Source organism: Delphinus delphis, chromosome 10, assembly GCF_949987515.2.
Source record: "Delphinus delphis chromosome 10, mDelDel1.2, whole genome shotgun sequence".
NCBI classification, from domain to species: Eukaryota; Metazoa; Chordata; class Mammalia; order Artiodactyla; family Delphinidae; genus Delphinus; species Delphinus delphis.
In genome coordinates, this window is record NC_082692.2 from 64,109,542 (window position 1) to 64,132,256 (window position 22,715).

General features: G+C 39.1%; 1 protein-coding gene and 1 pseudogene across 4 annotated transcripts in view; one reads left to right on the forward strand and one right to left on the reverse strand.

Moving 5' to 3' along the window:
- Positions 1-22,715, reverse strand: part of SMARCC1 (SWI/SNF related BAF chromatin remodeling complex subunit C1) — a 180,310-nt gene that overhangs the window by 152,052 nt on the left and 5,543 nt on the right. For all 4 annotated transcript variants that reach the window (XM_060022372.1, XM_060022375.1, XM_060022374.1 and 1 more), the window contains one exon: positions 19,944-20,063. In XM_060022372.1, coding sequence (XP_059878355.1) covers positions 19,944-20,063 — 120 coding nt within the window. The remainder of the gene's footprint in view (positions 1-19,943; positions 20,064-22,715) is intronic.
- LOC132433044 (U6 spliceosomal RNA) lies at positions 12,968-13,065 on the forward strand (annotated as a pseudogene).

The window sequence follows — 22,715 nt, forward strand, 5'->3', positions numbered from 1 at the left end:
CTAATTTGATAACCTCCTTAAATACTTCTGAAACAAACTGAGGTACAAAGAAGTTTTTCTAATTTTCTTTAGAAAATTTTCTTTAAGTAAACAGATTTACATGAATGAAATGAAAAACAAGATTTACAAAATATACACCAAACTGTTTCAGCAGAAAACATTAAATGGACAAAATAGTGATATACCACCAACTCCACTGGTAAATTTAAGATCTGACTTTTAAAATGTACAATAAGAAATATTAGTCCGGGCTTCCCTGGTGGCGCAGTGGTTAAGAATCTGCCTGCCAATGAAGGGGACATGGGTTTGAGCCCTGGTCTGGGAAGATCCCACATGCCACGGAGCAACTAAGCCCGCAAGCCACAACCACCAAGCCCACGAGCCTAGAGCCCATGCTCTGCAACAAGAGAAGCCACTGCAATGAGAAGCCTGCACACTGCAACGAAGAGTAGCTCCCCGTTTGCCGCAACTAGAGAAAGCCTGCGCACAGTAACGGGGACCCAACACAGCCAAAAATAAAATAAATAAAAAAAAAAATTAGGCCAACGTAACTGATGAACATAGATGTAAAAATCCTCAACAAAATACTAGCAAACCAAATCCAACAGTACATTAAAAGGATCATACGCCATGATCAAGTGGATTTATCCCAGAAACACAAGGATTTTTCAATATCTGCAAATCAATCAACGTGATACACAATAACAAACTGAAGGATAAAGACCATATGATCACAACAGATGAAGAAAAAGCTTTTGATTAAATTCAACATCCATTTCTGATAAAAACCCTCCAGAAAGTGGGCACAGAGGTAATATATCTCAACATAACAAAGGCCATATATGACAGACCCATAGCTAACATCATACTCAATGGTGAAAAGCTGAAAGCATTCCCTCTAAGATCAGGAACGAGACAAGGATGCCCACTCTCACCACTTTTCTGCAACATAGTTTTGGAAGTCCTAGACACAGCAATCAGAGAAGTAAAAGAAATAAAAGGAATCCAAACTGGAAAGGAGAAGTAAAACTGTCACTGTTTGCCGATGACATAATACTATACATAAGAAATCCTAAAGACACTACCAGAAAACTATTAGAGCTAATCAATGACTTCGGTAAAGTTGCAGAACACAAAATTAATATACAGAAATCTGTTGCATTTCTATACATTAACAACAAAAGATCAGAAAGAGAAATTAAGGGAACAACCGTATTTAGTATCGCATCAAAAAGAGTAAAATACCTAAGAATAAACCTACCTAAAGAGGCAAAAGATCCGTACTCTGAAAATTGTAAGATGGTAATGAAAGAAACTGAAGATGACACAAGCAGATGGAAAGATATACAATGTTCCTAGATTGGAAAAATCAATATTGTCAAAATGACCATACAAGGCAATCTACAGTTTCAATGCAATCCCTATCAAATTACCAATGACATTTTTCACAGAACTGAAAAAAAAACTTTTTTATTTGCATGGAAACACAAAAGACCCTAAATAGCCAAAACAATCTTGAGAAAGAAGAATGGAGCTGGAAGAATCACGCTTCCTGACTTCAGATTATACTACAATGCTACAATAATCAAAACAGTATGGTACTGACACAAAAACAGACACACAGATCAATGGAACAGGACAGAAAGCCCAGAAACAAACTCATGCACTTATGGTCAATTAATCTATGACAAAGGAGGCAGGAATATACAATAGAGAAAAGACAGTCTCTTCAATAAGTGGTGCTGGGAAAACTGGATAGCTACATGTAAAAGAATGAAATTAGAACATTCTATAACACCACATGCAAAAATAAACTCAAAATGGATTAAAGACCTAAATGTAACACCGGATGCTATACAATGCCTAAAGGAAAACATAGGCAGAACACTCTTTGACTTAAATCACAACAATATTTTTTTGGATCCATCTCCTACAGTAATGGAAACAAAAGCAAAAATAAACAAATGGGACCTAATTAAACTTAAAAGCTTCTGCACAGCAAAGGAAACCATAAACAAAATGAAAACACAACCTATGGAATGGGAGAAAATATTTGCAAACAATGTGACTCAACCAAGGGATTAATTTCCAGAATATAAAACAGCTTATGCAGCTCAAACAACCCAATCAAAAAATGGGTAGAGAATCTCAATAGATATTTCTTTGAAGACATACACATGGCCAACAGGCATATGAAAAGATGCTCAACATCACAAATTATTCGAGAAATGCAAATCAAAACTAAAATGGGCTATCACCTCACACCAGTCTGAATGGCCATCATCAAAAAGTCTACAAAGAGGGAATTCCCCGGTGGCGTGGTGGTTAAGAATCAGCCTGCCAATGCAGGGGACACGGGTTCAATCCCTGGTCCGGGAAGATCCTACATGCCGCGGAGCAACTAAGCCCATGTGCCACAATTACTGAGCCTGTCTGTGCTCTAGAGCCCGCGAGCCGCAAGTACTGAGCCCGCCTGCTGCAAATACTGAAGCCCGTGTACCTAGAGCCTGTGAAGAGAAGTCACTGCAATGAGAAGCCCACACACCACAACGAAGAGTAGCTCCTGGTTCGCCACAACTAGAGAAAGCCCATGCGCAGCAACAAACACCCAATGCAGCCAAAAATAAATAATAAATAAATAAATTTATTTTAACAAGAAAAGAAAAAACAAGTCTACAAACAATAAATGCTGGAGAGGGTGTGGAGAAAAGGGAACCTTCCTATTCTGTTCGTGGGAATATAAATCGGGGCAGCCACTATTGAGAATAGTAAGGAGGTTCGTTAAAAAATTAAAAATAGAACTACCATATGATCTAACAATCCCACTACTGGGCATATAGCCAGAGAAAACTCTAATTTGAAAAGATACATGCATCCCAATGTTCACAGCGGCACTATTTACAATAGCCAAGACATGGAAGCAACCTAAATGTCCATCAACAGTTGAATGGATAAAGATGTGGTGTATACACACACAAACACACACAAAACTGGATAATACTCAGCCAGAAAGAAGAACCAAATAATGCCTTTTGGAGCTACATGGATGGACTTAGAGATTATCATACTAAGTGAAGTAAGTCACACTGAGAAAGACAAATGTCGTATGATATCACATAGGTGGAATCTTAAAAATGATACAAATGGGGAATTCCCTAGTGGTCCAGTGGTTAGGACTCTGCGCTTCCACTGCAGGGGGCATGGGTTCAATCCCTGGTCGGGGAATTAAAATCCTGCGTGCCACGTGGTGCAGCCAAAAAATTAAAGAAAAATATTTTAAAAATAAAAAGCATTTTTAAAAACGATACAAATGAACTTATTCACAAAACAGAAACAGACTCACAGACATAGAAAATAAACATATGGTTACCAAAGGGGGAGGGGGGAAGGATGAATTGAAAATTTAGGATTAACAGCTACACAGTATGATGTGTAAAATAGGTAAACAACAAGGACCTACTGTATAGCACAGGGAATCATATTCAATACCTTGTAATAACCTATAATGGAAAAGAATCTGAAAAAAAAATATATATGTATGTATGTATAACTGAATCACTTCACTGTACACCTGAAACACTGTAATCAACTATACTTGAATAAAAGAAAAAAAGAAAAAACTCTAATGGACAAAATATTGATATACTACAAAACTCTACTGGTAAATTTAAAATTTGATTTTTAACATGTGGAAAATTCCAGTAACACACAATTTACAATATGGTTCTCCTGCTGAATAAGAAATATTAGTATACATTAGTTTTTTTTTCCAATTTAGGTTCTTGACATTAAATTTTAGAAAAATTATAACTGAACTCTTATATTTTAATGACCACTGAAACATGGTATAACTATATTTAACTATGCATTTAAGTTATAGCTAAAATCTGTGCAACAATTTGAAAAAGATTTGCACTTTATGGATTATAAAAGCAGAGCTCAAATAAATCAAATGCTGAATGACTTCCATATTTTGGAACTAAAAATTTAATATAAATGTGATCATCAAATAGGCTAATAAGATAAAGTGTTAGGGACTTCCCTGGTGGTCCAGTGGTTAAGAATCCACTTTCCAATGCAGGGGACGTGGGTTCAGTCCCTCGTCGGGGAACTAAGATCCCACGTGCCATGGGGCAACTAAGCCCACATGGCACAACTACTGAGCGCATGTGCCTCAACGAGAGAGCCCACGTGCCACAAACTACAGAGCCCACGCACTCTAAAAACCACGCACCACAACTAGAGAGAAGCCCACACGCCACAAAGAGCCCACACCGCAATGAAAGATCCTGCATGCTGCAACGAAGACCCCGCATGCCGCAACTAAGACCCGACAGCCAAAAAGATAAAGAAAATAAATAAAATAAATATAAAACAGTAAAAAAAAAAAAAAAAAGGTGAAGTGTTAAAAATATACCATTCAGGGCTTTCCTGGTGGCGCAGTGGTTGAGAGTACGCCTGCCGATGCAGGGGACACGGGTTCGTGCCCCGGTCCAGAAGATCCCACATGCCGCGGAGTGGCTAGGCCCGTGAGCCATGGCCGCTGAGCCTGTGCTCCGCAACGGGAGAGGCCACAACAGTGAGAGGCCCGCGTACGGCAAAAAAAAAAAAAAAAAAAAAAAAAAAAAAAAAAAATATATATATATATACCATTCATTTTTTCCTTTGAAAACTATTATTACAAAATAATATAATGTAAAAAACATATGATATCAAATATTAAGAGAGACAAAAAACAGAAATGGTGGTTGGTAGGGTCTGGAGAGACAGGAATGGAAGTTATTGTTTCACGGGTACAGAGTTTTCAATTTACAAAAATGACAAAGTTCTGGTGATGGATAGTAGTAACAGTTACACAACAACGTAAATGTACTTAATGCCACTGAACTATACATTTAAAAATGACTAAAATGGTAAATTTTGTTATGTTTATTTTACTACAGTTAAAAATAAATAAATAGCATGTTTTAAAATAAGAAATATTAAGAATCACTAAGATGAGCTCTTCCAAATTAAACAGACAAGTAAGCCTCACAGATCAGTCTGGTTATCTCGTTGCTTTTTAAACATTACATGGGTTTCTGAGTTCCTAATTTTTTGCCCTACACTATTCCTGGTACATCTCAAAAGCTGCATTACATATTCTAAACAGAAGCATCTGGGTGCAAGTCTTATCACTGACAACTTATTTATCTGAGAAAATGTGTAAGACATTACAATTTTGTAATGTTGGCACTTGAACTAGAATAATGTGCTAAGGTACCTACTAAAGTAGAATGAGACTTAGTTCTCCTACTAATCCTTCTCTGAACTGCCCAGAGATTGAGATAAAATGTTCTCGCCAACCACATGGGCATATCACTATTGCACACATTCACAGCACTCGCAGCGTAATACAGAAATAACTGGTTTATAGATTTATCTGTTATTCAAACTCCTTGAGGACAGGAATAGTGTCTTATTCAAATTTTAACATCAATATTCAGCGGAGTACCCGACAATGTAGGTAATCCATAAAAATTTTCTCAACAGTTCTACTGTACTAAAATCATTTAAAAATTCAGATCCAAGCTACTGAAAAATATATGTTGAGCAGATCACAATAAAACATCTCTACATGTAATTTAAGGTTATAGTCAATTTCTAGACAGATTAATTTGAGAAATTAAAATATTATCAGATATATGCTCAAGACAGACAAAATAACTTCTATCAAAAACTATAGGGATGTAAAGCAGTTATACCCCAATAAAGATGTTAAAAAAAAAAAAAACTATAGGGACAAGTGATGAATGAAGAGGTAGAAAACAGACCTTCAATTTTCTAATGGTAAGATCTGAATAAACAGGAAGAGGGAGGAGACTCACAAACCTGTCAAGAGTACTAGTTCCAGTAATAAAGTGCAATAAGAAAAACATTCTTAAAAATGTGGCAAAAGAAACAAAAGAACAAATAGGGACTTCGTCATACATCAAGGATTCTTAGAGCTTTCATGGAAATGGATTTGGGATTCCGGTCCTCCTGACAAGCTCAGTATCAGTATCACCCACATAAAAGTGTAGTAGACCAGAGTCAGGGGATGGAAAGCTGGAGGCAGAGACGAGAGACCTCTCAGGGACACCCACTGGCCCCTGAGTGTACTTCCTCATTCAATCCTCATCCCAACTACACTCACCCTGAAGAGGGCCTGCTCAAGCTGCCGCTGGATGTGGTTCAAATATTAGAGCTCAAGTTCTTAAACATTCTCTAAAGAAGCCAGATTGTTAAGAGTAAATTCCTCTTCATTAGTACTGAAAAACCTAAAGAATAATAGGGTACCGAAACTTGAGCCTTCCAGAGCCAGCAAAGGCAGCCTGCCTTTGGTGAGTTATCTAAGCAGCTGCTTACCCCAATTAGAGACTGTGGGGGTCAGGGACAGCTCTAACAGGCTGCTTCTATTCCCAGTTGTGTGACCACACTGCTTTTGATAAGCTGCTACATCTCTGACTAAATTGGAAATTTAATCTAATCTTATTCTGGATGTATATAAAGTGGTCTCATCCTACCTATTTATACAGCCCACTTAAAATTCTGCTGAGCTGAGTAAACCTTAAAAAAGATAAACCTAACTGCAATACTTAAAAGTGCTTTAAACTTGTGCCGTAGTGTCCTTATTTCTTTATTTTTTGACTTTTTCATTAAAGACAAGGTAGTGCCAACGTGCAGTAAAAAGGACAACAATGGTATACATTTGTGTGAGGAGAATATACACATTTATATGCCATGTTTGGGTCTATTAATCAATGAATGACTGTGCCAGAAAGCGGATGTGAGGAAGTGAATAAAGGAGCAGAAACTGAACATGAGCCAGAAACCAAGAATGTTCACAGAAAATCACAGTCATCTTCATAAATTGAAAACAGTTACGGGGGAAAAAACCTATCACTTAAGAGTCCAGAATCATTTTACCTCACAAAGTACAATGACACTAAACATTCCATAAGTTTCTTTATGTATTTTAACGGCTTTGAGTTAAAATAATGCTTTCTAGAAACATTTCCCAAGCTTATTAATAAAAGAAATGATAATAGTGTTATAATTATCACCTCTAATCATAGGTAATCACTGGTGTAGTATTCTTATTCTTGAGGAGAAAAGTATTATAATTACTACCAGTTACTGAGAATTTACCAAGAGGCACTTTATATATATTACCTCATTTACTCCTCACAAGTTCACTGTCTTCACCCCATTTTACAGATGAAAAGGTGTTAATGGCTCTAGCAATATGGCAGACTAAATAACCAGAAAACCCTACCACTAAAAATATATGCTGGATAAAAAATACAGACATTATTTTAAATGTGTAGCTGAATTAGAAGGAGAACAAATCCCCAGGGACAAAAATAAGAAAAAAAAAAAATTCAAAGTCAAAGTGGGGCTTCCCTGGTGGCGCAGTGGTTGAGAGTCCGCCTGCCGATGCAGCGGACACGGGTTCGTGCCCCGGTCCGGGAAGATACTACATGCCGCGGAGCAGCTGGGCCCATGAGCCGTGGCCGCTGAGCCTGCACGTCCGGAGCCTGTGCTCCGCAACGGGAGAGGCCACAACAGTGAGAGGCCCGCATACCGCAAAAAAAAAAAAAAAAGTCAAAGTGGCAATTTTATTGAGTTAAAAACTAAAATTCTAGGGTGACAGGAGGCTGGGGATAATGGGATTAAATAGGTAAGTAATATCAACCTTGATAACCTAAATGCTAGAGTTTGAGTTTCTCTACAGGGTCAGGAAGTAAGACTACAGACCTATGGAAGTGAGGACATTAGAACTAAGACAATCACCTACCACACACATACACACATAACACCAGGGGTATAAACAGGTTACACCATTAGGGAAAGGATAAGCTAGAAAAAATATCTGCCAGCTAAAAACTAAGGAGGAAAACAAGCTTCCGCCTCAAGATAATTTGAGTTGGAGACGTACACTATCAATACTTAGTCTAGGAACCCCATGCCAAATTAACATAAGAATTGGTCCTAGGGACTTCTCTGGTCGTCCAGTGGTTAAGCCTGCACACTTCCAATGCAGGGGGCACAGGTTGCATCCCTGATCAGGTAACTAAGATCCCGCATACTGAACGGTGCAGCTAAAAAAAAAAAAAAAAAAAAAAAAAAGAATTGGTCCTAAAATTGGCGGGTCTTCTGAAGTGCCTTACTGAGCAAATTCTCAACCCAGGTCAACAGGATTCCCAAATAAACTTCCACTGAAAGAGAACTGAAAGGCCACAATTCAAACATAATTTAAGTGTTTTTAAGTCAACAGACAAAGCTAACAGCAAGATTAGAATCCTAACATTTTCAGATAATAGAAACAACATGACAGGGCTTGTAAAATTAGAATACATAAAGCGATTAAGGACACTAAAAAGAGAGAAAGACTTGAGAAATATATATATGTAACCCGTAGAACAAATAACATCCAATGAAAGTAAAAGCACAGCTGACAGAAAATTAGACAACTAGACACAGGAGAATAAAAGCTAAAGTTTCTTAGAAATTTTAAAGTATATAAATCCTCAGCTTCGAGAAACACATCAGGGGCTTCCCTGGTGGTGCAGTAGTTAAGAATCTGCTTGTCAATGCAGGGGACACAGGTTCAAGCCCTGATCCGAGAAGATCCCACATGCCGCGAAGCAACTAAGCCTGTGCACCACAACTACTGAGCCTGCACTCTAGAGCCCACGAGCCACAACTACCGAGCCTGCGTGCCACAACTACTGGAGCCCATGCACCTAGAGCCCGTGCTCCGCAACAAGAGAAGCCGCTGCAATGAGAAGCCCGCACACTACAACGAAGAGTAGGCCCTGCTCGCCGCAACTAGAGAAAGCCCGCGCACAGCAATGAACACCCAATGCAGCCAAAAATAATTAATTTTTTAAAAAAACTGGTAAAACACAGAAAAGAACAGCCCAATGGTGCAAAATATAAAAGGGTGCTCAACTTCATTAGTTATCAGCAACTACAAAACAATGTGTATCACCACAAATCCACCAAAAAACTAAAATTAAAAAGACAGACAACTTACAAACATTGGTGAGAAAGTAGAGTATTAGAACCCTTGTACACTGTACACTGCATGTGGGAGTATAAATTGGCACAAGGGTTCAGGAAAACTGGCCATATCTGCTAAAGCTGAACATGCACCCCCTGTGACCCAGCAATTCCACATGTGGGAGTGTAACTGACATAAATACCTATGTTTACCAGAAGATATATGCAAAAATATTCACAGCAGCACTATTTGCAATAGCCCTAAACTGGAAATAACCCCAAAAACCCATCAATGGTAGAATGGATAAATAAATTGTACAGTATGCCCATAGTGAAATACTATGCAGCAAGGGATACTAAATTATGACCAAGCTGCCCAGTTTTTAAATTTTCATTTGAACACAGTCACACCTACTCATGTAGGTAATTGTCTTTGGCTGCTTTTTATGCTACAACAGAGTTGGGTAGCTGTGACAGAGTCCATATACCTGCAAGCCTAAAATATTTACCATCTGTCCCTTTAAGAAAAAATTTGCCAAACCCTTAAACAGTAACCAGAATGAACAAACTGCAACTACAAGTAATAACATGGAAGAATTTTCCAAATCTAACATATTCTATATGCTTCAAAAATTTAAGTCATGAAGAACAGGCGGTCCAGTGGTTAAAAATTTAAGTCATGAATGACAAAGACAGGCTGAACTATTTTAAATTAATCAAGACTAAAGAGATATAACTAAAATGTGGGATCTTGGTTTAGATCTTATAAGATACATTTCTGAGATAATTAGTGAAATGTGAAGACAGATTATATAGTAGATAATGGTATTGTGTCAATGTTAAACTTCCTAAATTTGATAACTGTATTTGTAAGACAATATCCTTGTTCTAAGGAGATCCAGGCTGCAGTCTGAAGTCTCTACAGTTTTGCCCTCCCTGCTAGATTGGACCCCATGGACATCAGGAACTTCTCCAGTCACTCCAAGAGTGTAGTATCACTCCTGTGGTGACTAAGATGAGTGATTTGTCTCCAGAAGTACTTTTGTTCTTGCTTCTCAGACTTACATGCTAATCTTGGTCTTTTCCTCCCCCTTTCCAGAAAGTCCTAGAATTTAGCATGATCTTGGCAAAACAATACCATTCTCAGATACAGATAATAAAATACTTAAACCTGTAGGGACCATAATGTTCACTGATTCCTAGTTTTCTAATGCTTCTTTGCCACAGAACACTTTCAGGAGTAGAAAGCTCAAAAAGAAGTCTATCAGGAAAAACTGTTCAAAGTGAAAAATTTGAAGACAACAGATTCCTCTTAGACCTGCCCATTTATTCCTGCCACTCAGGTACTCTGAAGGGAACAATTATAAAACCAAGGATCAGATCCAACTCCTTTTTCTAACAACTCTAAGCCCTTTCTTATTAACTTTCTTTTCCCTAAAATTTATTTAGCACAAAGCATGGTTTATTGACTCAAATAAAGGAAACAGATCATTGAAGTGACAGTCCTCAAACTCCCATCCTTTCCTCTACACCAGACTGACCAAGTTCATGAGAATTCCTGCCATGAAGTCAGTCACGCTTAATGGGTAGCAATTCCAAAGTATCAGTGAGAGAGAGCCTACAGACTGTGACTTGTTTAAAATGTCCCAAAATTGTACTACCCAGTTCAATCACATGACCTTATTATTAGAACTGGCTTTGACAACAAATTTTACCCTGAAGTATTCATTACATTCCACCAAAGATAGATATAAAAACCCTATATACGTTCCTATGACAATTTGAAAATCAATTCCAAAAATTTTAATGATAGTCCCTTGAAACTATGTGTATCAATCTCCACAACATATTTCCTTTTGAAGAGTAATAATCATTTCACTGAGTTCTGATAGTTGCTTTAAAATCAGTCAGTACTGCGCTTTACATTTTTGTAGATATTTTAAGAAAAGCTTAATTTCAGAAAGTAAATACGGTTCGGTTCTCTAGCTTATTTTTTTTAAAGAGCCTTCCACTCTCCCTGTCTTTGAGACAGTTACTAACATCACAGCAAAGGTACATCAACCAATAAATATATACTAAACACTTGCAGTGAGTAAGAAGGTAAAGCAAGTCTTATCAATGTTCAACTGAAAACTCTGGCTTTAATTCAAAGGGCACTACAGCATTCTGTTAGTTCTCAGGTTCACAGCTCATTTACACAAAATACACTATGTCTGGAACATAAGTTGAAGAGAAACAAGAAGACATCGCTCTTTGGGACCTTCCTTAAGAACTGGATTTGAGTGCTTCCCTGGTGGCGCAGTGGTTGAGAGTCCGCCTGCCGATGCAGGGGACACGGGCTCGTGCCCCGGTCCAGGAGAATCCCACATGCCGTGGAGCGGGTGGGTCCGTGAGCCACGGCTGCTGAGCCTGTGCGTCTGGAGCCTGTGCTCCGCAACGGGAGAGGCCACAGCAGTGACAGGCCCGCGCACCGCAAAGAAGTATAATAAATGTTTAAATAATATGTATGCCTTACATGTACATTTTTACTTTTACCAAAACCACTTTTGCTACACAAGTCAGCAAACTACTTTTTATGTCTTAAAGTACTACATACTACTTCTAATTTCTCAAAGAGCTTTCATTATCACACATCATGTGATTCTAACAACTATGCCATGGGATCAGTAGGGCAAGGAACACGTTCCCAGAAATGGTACTACAGGTCGAAGTGCCTTCACACAAGGTTGCAGAGTGGTAGGATATGGCTATTTAATTCCTAAGCTCAGGGCTCTTCCCATAACACCTGGCTCAAGAAACTATTTGGTAGAGATTCGGTATCTTACATTATTTCAATTTAAGAAATGAATGAGGGCTTCCCTGGTGGTGCAGTGGTTAAGAATCTGCCTGCCAATGCAGGGGACACAGGTTCAATCCATGGTCTGGGAAGATCCCACATGCCATGGAGCAACTAAGCCCACGTGCCACAACTACTGAGCCTGCAAGCCACAACTACTGAGTCCATGTGCCACAAATACTTAAGTCCACAATCCTAGAGCCTGTGCTCCGCAACAAGAGAAGCCACCGCAATGAGAAGCTTGAGCGCCTCAACGAAGAGTAGCCCCTGCTTGCCACAACTAGAGAAAGCCCATGCGCAGCAATGAAGACCCAACATAGCTAAAGACAAATAAAATAAATAAATGTATTAAAAAGAAAAAAGAAAAGAAATGAATAAGAGGGCTTCCGTGGTGGCACAGTGGTTAAGAATCCACCTGCCTATGCAGGGGACGCAGGTTCGAGTCCTGGTCCGGGAAGATCCCACATGCCGCGGAGTAACTCAGCCCATGCGCCACAACTATTAAGTGTGCACTCTAGAGCCCACAAGCCACAACTACTGAGCCCACACGCCACAACTACTGAAGCCCACGCACCTAGAGCCCATGCTCTGCAACAAAAAGAAGCCACCGCAATGAGAAGCCCGCGCACCGCAATGAAGAGTAGCCCCCACTCGCCACAACTAGAGAAAGCCCACATGCAGCAACAAAGACCCAATGCAACCAAAACTAAATAAATTAAATTAAATTAAAAAAAAAATGAATGAGGGACCTCCCTGGTGGTCCAGTAGTTAAAAATCCACCTTCCAATGCAGAGGACGCAGGTTCAATCCCTGCTGGGGGAACTAAGATCCCACATGCCACAGGGCAACTAAGCCCGTGCGCCACAACTATTGAGCCCATGCCTCAAGGAGACATCCCACGTGCCGCAACTAAAACCCGGCACAGCCCAAAAAATAAAGTTAATTTTTAAAAAAAAGAAATGAATGAGCTTTATTTTAGGCAAAATCAACTGGTTTTAAAGTCTATCAAGACTTCTGACTGAAGTCGTATTAAAGACAACCATATTTTAGTGCTGATCTCCAAAACCCATAATAATGCTTAAAAATAAAGTTACAGGAGTGCTTGCTGCGGCAGCACATACTAAAATCGCAACAATACAGAGAAGATTAGCATGGCCCCTGCACAAGGATGACTCGCAATTTGTGAAGTGTTCCATATTTTGGGGGGGTTAGCAGATGTAAGCTTTTATATATAGAATGGATAAACAACAAGATCAGAGAACTATATTTAGTAGCACAGAGAACTATATTCAATATCCCAGGATAAGTCATAACAGAAAATATAAAAAAAAAATATATGTGTGCATAACTGAATCACTTTGTTGTACAACAGTAATTAACAAATTGTAAATCAACTATACCTCAATAAAAAAAATAAAGTAAAATGAAATTTTATTCTTTTTTTTAAAGTATTTATTTTGGCTGTGCTGGGTCTTTGTTGCTGCGCACAGGCTTTCTCTAGTTGCGGTGAGCGGGGGCTACTCTTTGTTGCGATGCGCAGGCTTCTCATTGCAGTGGCTTCTCTTGTTGTGGAGCACAGGCTCTAGGCACGCAGGCTTCAGTAGTTGTAGCACGCGGGCTCAGTACTTGTGGCGCACGGGCTTAGTTGCTCCACGGCATTTGGGATCCTCCCGGACCAGGGCTCAAACCCGTGTCCCCTGCATTGGCAGGCGGACACTTAACCACTGCGCCACCAGTGAAGTCCCCTTATGATCTATTTTAAAAGGCAGAATACAACCCATGCACCTATGGTCAATTAAGACATGACGAAAGAGGCAAGGATACACACTAATTATCAGAGATATGCAGATCAAAACTGCAATGACGTATTACCTAACCCCAGTCAGAACGGCCATCATCAAAAAATCTACAAACAGGGCTTCCCTGGTGGCGCAGTGGTTGAGAGTCCGCCTGCCGATGCAGGGGACATGGGTTCGTGCCCTGGTCCGGGAGGATCCCACATGCCGTGGAGTGGCTAGGCCCGTGAGCCACGGCTGCTGGGCCTGTGCGTCCGGAGCCTGTGCTCCGCAACGGGAGAGGCCACAACAGTGAGAGGCCTGCATAGGCAAAAGAAAAAAAAAAGTCTACAAACAATAAATACCGGAGAGGATGTGGAGAAAACAGAGCCCTCCTACACTGTTGGTGGGAATGTAAATTGGTACAGCCACTACAGAGAACAGCGTGGAGGTTCCTTAAAAAACTAAAATTAGAACTACCACATGATACAGCAATCCCACTCCTGTGTATATATCCAAAGAAAACCATAATTCAAAAAGATATATGGGGCTTCCCTGGTGGCACAGTGGTTGGGAATCTGCCTGCCAATGCAGAGGACACAGGTTCGAGCCCTGGTCTGGGAAGATCCCACATGCCGCGGAGCAACTAAGCCCGTGAACCACAACTACTGAGCCTGCACATCTGGAGCCTGTGCTCCGCAACGGGAAAGGCCGCAAAAGTGAGAGGCCCGCGCACCGCGATGAAGAGTGGCCCCCGCTCGCCGCAACTGGAGAAAGCCCTCGCACAGAAACGAAGACCCAACACAGCCAAAAATAAATAAATAAATTTATTAAAAAAAAAAAAGATATATGAACTCCAATGTTCACTGCAGCACTATTTACAATAACCAAGACATGGAAGCAACTTAATATCCATGGACAGGTGGATGGATAAATAAAATATAGTATATATATACAACGGAATATTACTTACCTATAAAAAAAGAACGAAATCATGCCATTTGCAGCAATGTGGATGGACCTAGAGATTTTCATACTGAGTGAAGTCAGAGAAAGACAAATATCATATGATATCACTCATATGTGCAATCTAATTTAAAAAAATGATATAGGGGGCTTCCCTGGTGGTGCAGTGGTTGAGAGTCCACCTGCCGATGCAGGGGACACGGGTTCGTGCCCCGGTCCGAGAAGATCCCACATGCCGCGGAGCGGCTGGGCCCGTGAGCCATGGCTGCTGAGCCTGTGCTCCGCAACGGGAGAGGCCACAACAGTGAGAGGCCCGCGAACCGCAAAAAAAAAAATGATATAGGGACTTCCCTGGTGGTCCAGTGACTAAGACCCTGCGCTCCCAGTGCATGGGGCCCAGGTTCGATACCTGGCTGGGGAAAAAGATCCCACATGCATGCCACAACTAAGAGTTCTCATGCTGCAACTAAGAAGTCCGCATGCCACAACTAAAGATCCCACATGCCACAATGAAGATCCTGCGTGCCGCAGCTAAGACCTGGGGCAACCAAAATGAATAAATAAATAAATAAAATAAAATAAAATTTAAAAATGATATAAATGAACTTAAAATAGATAACCAGCAAGGACCTACTGTATAGCAGTGGGAACTCCACTCAATTTTCTATAATAACCTACATGGGAAAAGAATCTGAAAAAGAATGAATATATATATGTATATATATATATATATATATATATACACACACACACACATATATATAACTGAATCACTATGCTGTACAACTGAAACTAACACAACATTGTAAATCAACTATACCGTAATAAAATTTTTTTAATAAATAAATAAAATATAAATTAAAAAGTAGAATACAAAATTGTCTATAGTCTATATGCCTGTAGTTACAATTATGTTTGTGTTATGCATGCAAATGTACTAAGTCTTCAAGGGATTATGGAATAACAACAATTTTTACTTGTGGAGGTAAAAAATATTTCAATTCATATTATGTTTGCCTATGCAATATATTTTTAGCCTTACAAAGTACTTTTTTCCCCTAAATCTTTCTAACTTCTCAATTAGCACTAGATAGAACCTACTCTATGTTGAGCCAGCTGTTTAATATCCAATATGACTTAGTAAGTTAGTACATAAAGTTCCATTTTGATTTTTAAAAAATCAAAAAACAAACAGCCCAAACAGTGAACTCCTACACCAGTCCAGTTTATTCAGGAAAAAAAGCTTTTTAAGGTAAATAGCTTACATGTTTCACTAAAACATTCTCTGCTTTATTGTCTCTCTCCTCCGTTTTTGTTTTACACCATTACACGTTATATCAATCCCTTTCATTTTGAAAAAAGCTAAACACTATTCTGAGAAAAAGAAGTACATCTGGTACCACTGGCACTAAGTCATGAATTATTTTTAATTCTGGTTTATTCCTAAAAATATTCTTCTCTAATCTTTAAAATCTGGAAAAACAATAATGGTTTACTTCCCTGGAGTTAAATATTCCACAAATAAAGTCCCTGGTAAATACTATTTTTTAAGACACTCATACAATCCTAATTAGAAATACCAAAAACACAATGTGAATCACCTTACATATAATACTTCATATAAAGCTACATGTAAATTTTATTCTAAATGATTTTATACTTGATAAAATATAATCTGTATTATATTACAGTGTTTTAAATGATGAAAACTTCAACCAGTTCCTGATTTGATAACTCTAATCCAGTTGATAATATAAGAGAACAGGAAATAAACACTCAAGTATTTGGAGGTAAAGGAACATGGAGCTTTCAAATGATTCAGAATAATATGCCCAAACATGTAGAGAAAAAGACAATGATAAAGCAAAAGTGGTTAAATGCTAAAAATTGGAGATTCTAAATGAAAGTGAAAGTTCTTTATACTATTCTTGCAAATTTTTACTTTCAATTAATTTTAAGTTACCCAAAAACCTCAATTGGTCACATAGTTCAGAAAATGAAATATGCCGATTATCCAGTAGAGTAGTTCCCATTTATTAAAAAATGAGCAAGTACCTCCAATATCTAACAATGTATTTATAAATTATATGTATGTACTTACTATAATACCAATATACTACAAATATATATAACTTAAATCACATATTAAGAAATAGGTATTTTGAAAGCATTAGCTAAAAAATAATTAAAATAAAAGGAATGATCTTGCTCTGCAAATGTGAATTCAACCAGTACCCAGTAATTCCCAAATCTCTTCCTCTAATTCAATCTGTTCTCTTGAACTCCAGATCTCATTTCCAACTACCTATAGGGATTTCTAAACCTGAGGTACCTACAGGAGAGCCAACCTCAACACAGACTAAACTGAGTACCTTTCTCCAGAAACCTGCTTTTATACTCTAGCTTCCACCTTAGTGAGAAAGCAATCTGCTCAGTGGAGTCATCCCAGTCAATTCTTTCTTATTTCAGCCCCACAACCCACCCTTCCCACACACACAAAAAAAAAATCACAGAGTTCTACCCCCTTGCTGTGCTTCCTAATCACTTTCAAGATAAAAGCCACACTTCTAACACAGTAAACCTGTCATTTTATGACTGATTCTGGCCCATATTTCTGCCTACTGTCCCTCAGTTCTAGCCCTGTTGAACTATTTGCAACTACATTAAAAGCCTTTAGGCTTTTATATGTTGCTATCACTGCCTGAAAATTCAATCTTCCAGCATGTCCCTAAAGAACCCATACTCTACTTTCAGGACTCAGTTCAAATGTCCTTTCCCTTGGAAAACATTTCCTGAGATGAGGAAAGTCAAAGGCTCTATTCATATAGGTCATTAGAGGGTAAGTAAGCTCCCTGAAGACAAACAATACACTGCATTACTCCTTGAATTCTCAGAACTTGGCACATAATCAAATGCTAAATATTTGCTGAACTCAAATCAGTGAGGAAGGGACTTCCCTGGCAGTCCAGTGGTTAAGAATCCACCTTCCAATGCAGGGGACGTGGGTTCGACCCCTGGTTGGGGAACTAAGATCCCACATGCCACAGGGCAACCAAGCCCGTGTGCTGCAACTACTGAGCCCACATGCCACAACTAGAGAGAAGCCCCCGCACCGCAAGGAAGAGCCCGCGTGCTGCAACTAAGACGCAACTAAGTCAAAAATAAATAAATAAATAAATATTTTTAAAAATAAAATAAAATAAAAGCAGTATAAAAACAAACATTATTTAAAAAAAAAAAAAAAAAAAAACCTTCACGTTCCAATGCAGAGGGTGTGAGTTCAATCCCTGGTCAGGGAGCTAAGATCCCACATGCCTCATGGCCAAAAAAAACAAAATATAAAACAGAAGTAATACTGTAACAAATTCAACAAAGACTTTAAAAATGGTCCACATCAGGGCTTCCCTGGTGGCAAAGTGGTTAAGAATCTGCCTGCCAATGCAGGGGACACAGGTTCAAGCCCTGGTCTGGGAAGTTCCCACATGCCGCGGAGCAACTAAGCCTACACACCACAAATACTGAGCCCGTGCCACAACTACTGAAGCCCACACGCCTAGAGCCCATGCTCTGCAACGAAGAGTAGCCCCTGCTCACCCCAACTAGAGAAAAGCTCACACACAGCAATGAAGACCCAACACAGCCAAAAATAAAATAAATTTAACAAAAAAAGATCCACATCAAAAAAAAATCTTAAAAAAAAAATCGTGCAGAAAAGCAGCATCCTTTAATAAATGTTGTTGGGTTAACCAGATGATCATATGGAAAAACTGCTTTTTTTTTTTTGTGAGCACTGGATCCACTGCTCACAATGAATACCAAGATAAATTCTAAATGGATAACAGAGTTACATGTAAAAAATGACACCTACAAATAGTGTAGAAATTTGTTCTTCTACAAATACTAGAAGAACACATGGCTGAAATCCTTTATCACCTACAAGTGGAGAAAGCTTCCCAACGTGATTAAAAAAAAAAATCCATATATTTGACTTAATGAAAATAAATGTCTGGATAGCAAAAATACCGTAAGTGAAACGAACAGATTTACTGCAATATCAGTAAAACAATATTTTTTATTCTCAATTATATCTGAGAAATCAGTGAGTTATTAAAACTAAAAGTTTAGTGATGAAATAAGAACACACAAATCGGAAGCTTTTGAGATTTATAAAAAGGTCTACCAATAACAAATTCAGTAGAGGCAACAACCAGCAGACTGGAAACTACAAAAACCCGAATCAGAGAAATGGAAGACAAAAATTATGGGAAAATATAGGACAGATAGTTCCCGGAAATCTAGTATTTGTACAATCAGAGTTCAAAAATATAAAGAAATACAGGATGGCAGAGAAGACTAACAGACTGAATGTTCCCTGAGCTAAAGAAACATAATTGAGTCTTCAGATCGTGATTTACGATAACTAGACTTATTTATGAATTTTAAAGATCAGTATTAAAAAGGGGGAAATCAGGGACTTCCCTGGTGGCGCAGTGGTTAAGAATCCGCCTGCCAGTGCAGGGGACATGGGTTCGAGCCCCAGTCCGGGAAGATTCCACATGCCGCGGAGCACCTAAGCCCATGCGCCACAACTACTGAGCCTGCGTTCTAGAGCTGGCGAGCCATAACTACTGAGCCTGCATGCCACGACTACTGAGGTCCACACACCTAGAGCCCATGCTCCGCAACGAGAAGCCACTGCAACGAGAAGCCTGCGCATCACGATGAAGAGTGGCCCCCACTCGCCGCAACTAGAGAAAGCCCACGCATAGCAACGAAGACCCAACACAGCCATAAATAAATAACTAAATAAATTTCAAAAATTAAAAAAAAGGGGGATATCAACAAGTAACATCAGATTTTTCTGTACAAAATCAAATGTGGAAATAAGGCATAACCCAATATTTCTATACCAAGCCAAACTTTCAGTCAAAATACCAACTGCAAGGAGAACAGAATCATATTCTCACATAAGCTCAGAAGAATCCCACCTACAAAATATAATAAGATTCCAAGAAACAACATTCTAACCACAAGAACTGAAACAGGAGAAAAAAACGGAAAAGACTTAGTACAGTAAAGACAATAAGGAAACTACAACAGTAAAATGTTAACAGTTAAGTCTAGGTAATAATTGTTGTGATGTTTAATGCAAATTTTAAATGACTCCTGTAAGAGATGCTTCCTACAGTTCAAAAGCAAGTGTTCTATAGCTAAAATTCTGTAGCGATTCCTCCTTTTTCCTATTCTATAGGATAGCAGCAGCAAAATAAAGAGCTGTAGGCTGCACCCAAGAGTACAGAAACTGAAGATGTCCCAGTGTGATAAGCTGATGTACTTACAGGGAGTTTGGTGAAGGCCGGGTTGGTGACATGTTTCCCAAAGGCATCTTCCTGGAACTGGAGAAGCTGTACCACCAGCCCAGCCAGTGTTTTATTGGTAGGAGCATCCGCATGAACATACTGCAAGATAAAGACAGAGACTCAAAAACTGGGGCAACTGTTCAGAAGACAATGGAAGACAATGTTAGCTTACTTCCCAGTACCTAAGTACTGGCCTGGTGGCAGATTTTTAAGTGTCTGAGACACTTACATAAACAAATACTGGGAGCCGTGGGGAGGGATAGATAACATGTCCTTTCAGTTAACAGATCTTAAGAATGAGAAATACTATGCCCAAGAAACCAAGCCCAAGTGTCATTCTCATCTGCACCCGGACCTAAATTAGATGGTGAGATCCTGGACCTCAAACTTGAGCCTGATGCTACTGAATTGGCCTAAAAGTTTGTTCGGGTTTTTCCATAAGATGTAACAGAAAAACCCGAACGAACTTTCTGGCCAACCTAATATAATGGAATGAGACATACTGGCCACTATATTTCGCATGTGGCCAGAGAGCCAACTGTGTACAGTTTTTCAAACAAGTCCACAAATTCTTTGATACTCCTCTCAACAAGAGGTGGGGATCTATGGCCCTCCTATGTTGAATCAGGACCATCCTCAGTGACTCGCTTAAAACCATTAGAATGCAACAGAAGTGATGCTGTGTGACTTCTGAAGATAAATCAAAAAAGATCATGCAGCTTCCATATAGTTCTTTTGGGACACCCACCTCTGGAGCCCTGAACAATGAAGTCCAACCACCCTGACATCACCATACTGAGGAAGCCCAGGCTACACTGAGAGGCCACATGGAGAGTCCCCAGCTGCTGTTCAGAAGACTGACAGCACAACCACCAGACACATGAGTAAAGATGATTCCAGGTGATTGTGGCCCCCAGCTGTCAGGTCACCGCCAATCATCAAACATCCCCAGTCAAGGCCCCAGACACCACTGAGCAGAAATAATTGGCCCTACTGTGCCCATCCAAATTCCAGACACACAGGAACTCTAAGCATAATAACATGACTGTTTTTATGCATTAAAAAAAATACATGTGTGGGCACTTAAAAATGGTTAGGATGGTAAATTTTATAAGATTTTTACCACAATAAAATCTTTTTTAAAACAAATGTACACGAATAGTTATCCATGCTAATGTGAATAATGTCAAGAAGGCCAAATTCGTGGTAGACAGACAGCAAGCGAGCATTACAGCAAGGAAAGATAAAGGGTACATGACAGGGAAAGCATAAATTACTGAGTTCAATTAAATGTAAAAACTTAACTTAGTATTAAGCATTCACTATCACTTTGAAAAGCCATCATTAATTTTTTTTTTTAACCTCCAATTTTGATCAGGAAAAAACATCTATACTTCCTTCCATAAAAAAACTAAAGTTTTCTTCCTGGAAAGAACCTCTTTCCCAGTACCACCCAACATTTCAAGATAATGTTTCTCTTGCAATAAATAATGTCTCAGTGATACATATACAGCAAAATATCAGCTACAGAGTCCACCATTAATTACTATGCCTTAAGTTGACTGGCTCTCAAGATGTGCTACTGTCAATCAAAGACAGAGCATAATATAAAAGGACAATTCTTAAAGCTTAGTATCCTCGCAAATTTTTATTTGTTCAGGTATGTTAGCTTTCCACTCTAAACAGAGCAGCCAGCATGCAGTTACTTTGCTGAAGAATAGTATTTTGTTGGAATGCTTTATTTTTATTTTTTTTAATTTTATTTATTTTTGGCTGCACTGGGTCTTCGTTGCTGTGTCCAGGCTTTCTCTAGTTGGGGTGAGTGGGGTTTCTCATTGTCGAGGTTTCTCTTGTTGCGGAGCATAGGCTCTAGGCACACGGGCTTCAGTAGTTGCTGCATGCGGGCTCAGCAGTTGCAGCACGCGGGCTCAGCAGTTGTGGCTGGAGGGCTCTAGAGCACAGGCTCAGTAGTTGTGGCACACAGACTTAGTTGCTCTGCGGCATGTGGAATCTTCCCGGACCAGGGCACAAACCCGTGTCCCCTGCACTGGCAGGCGGATTCTTAACCACTGCACCACCAGGGAGTCCGGAATGCTTTATTTTACATGAAATCCCCGAGACCAAAGGTTGGTAAAATCCAGTCTACTGCCTGTTTCTGTGTGGCCCACAAGCTAAGAATGGTTTTTACATTTTTTAAATGGTTTGGAAAAAATTAAAAGAAAAATAATATTTCATGACACATGAATATAACATAAAATTCAAATGTCCGTGTCCATAAATAAAGTTTTATCAACACAGCACACTCATTCATTTGCACATTGTCTATGGCTGCTTTCCTGCAAGAGCAGAGTTGAGCAGTGCAGCTGAGACTGCATGGCCCGCAAAGCCTCAATATTTACTCTTGATCTTTATAGAAAAAGTCTGTCTATCCCTGTTGTACACTACTCCTTTTTATCCTTACAGATAGTTTCCTTTTATTTAATTTAAAGGTGTCCTGTAAAAACACATTTCCTTAAGGCCACAAAGTGAAACAAATATGTCAGACATGAGCCAAAAACTGGAAACAAGTTTCATACAATTAAGCACATAAGATGTCAATTCTGTTAGTCTAAAATAATGGTTCTCTTAATTCAATAAGTCAGGCCCAAGAATCTGCATTTCTAACAAGTTCCCACGTGACACTATGTGACTGGGAACTACACTTTAAGAACCACTGGACTTTAAAAAAAAAAAATCCACTTCAAATATTAT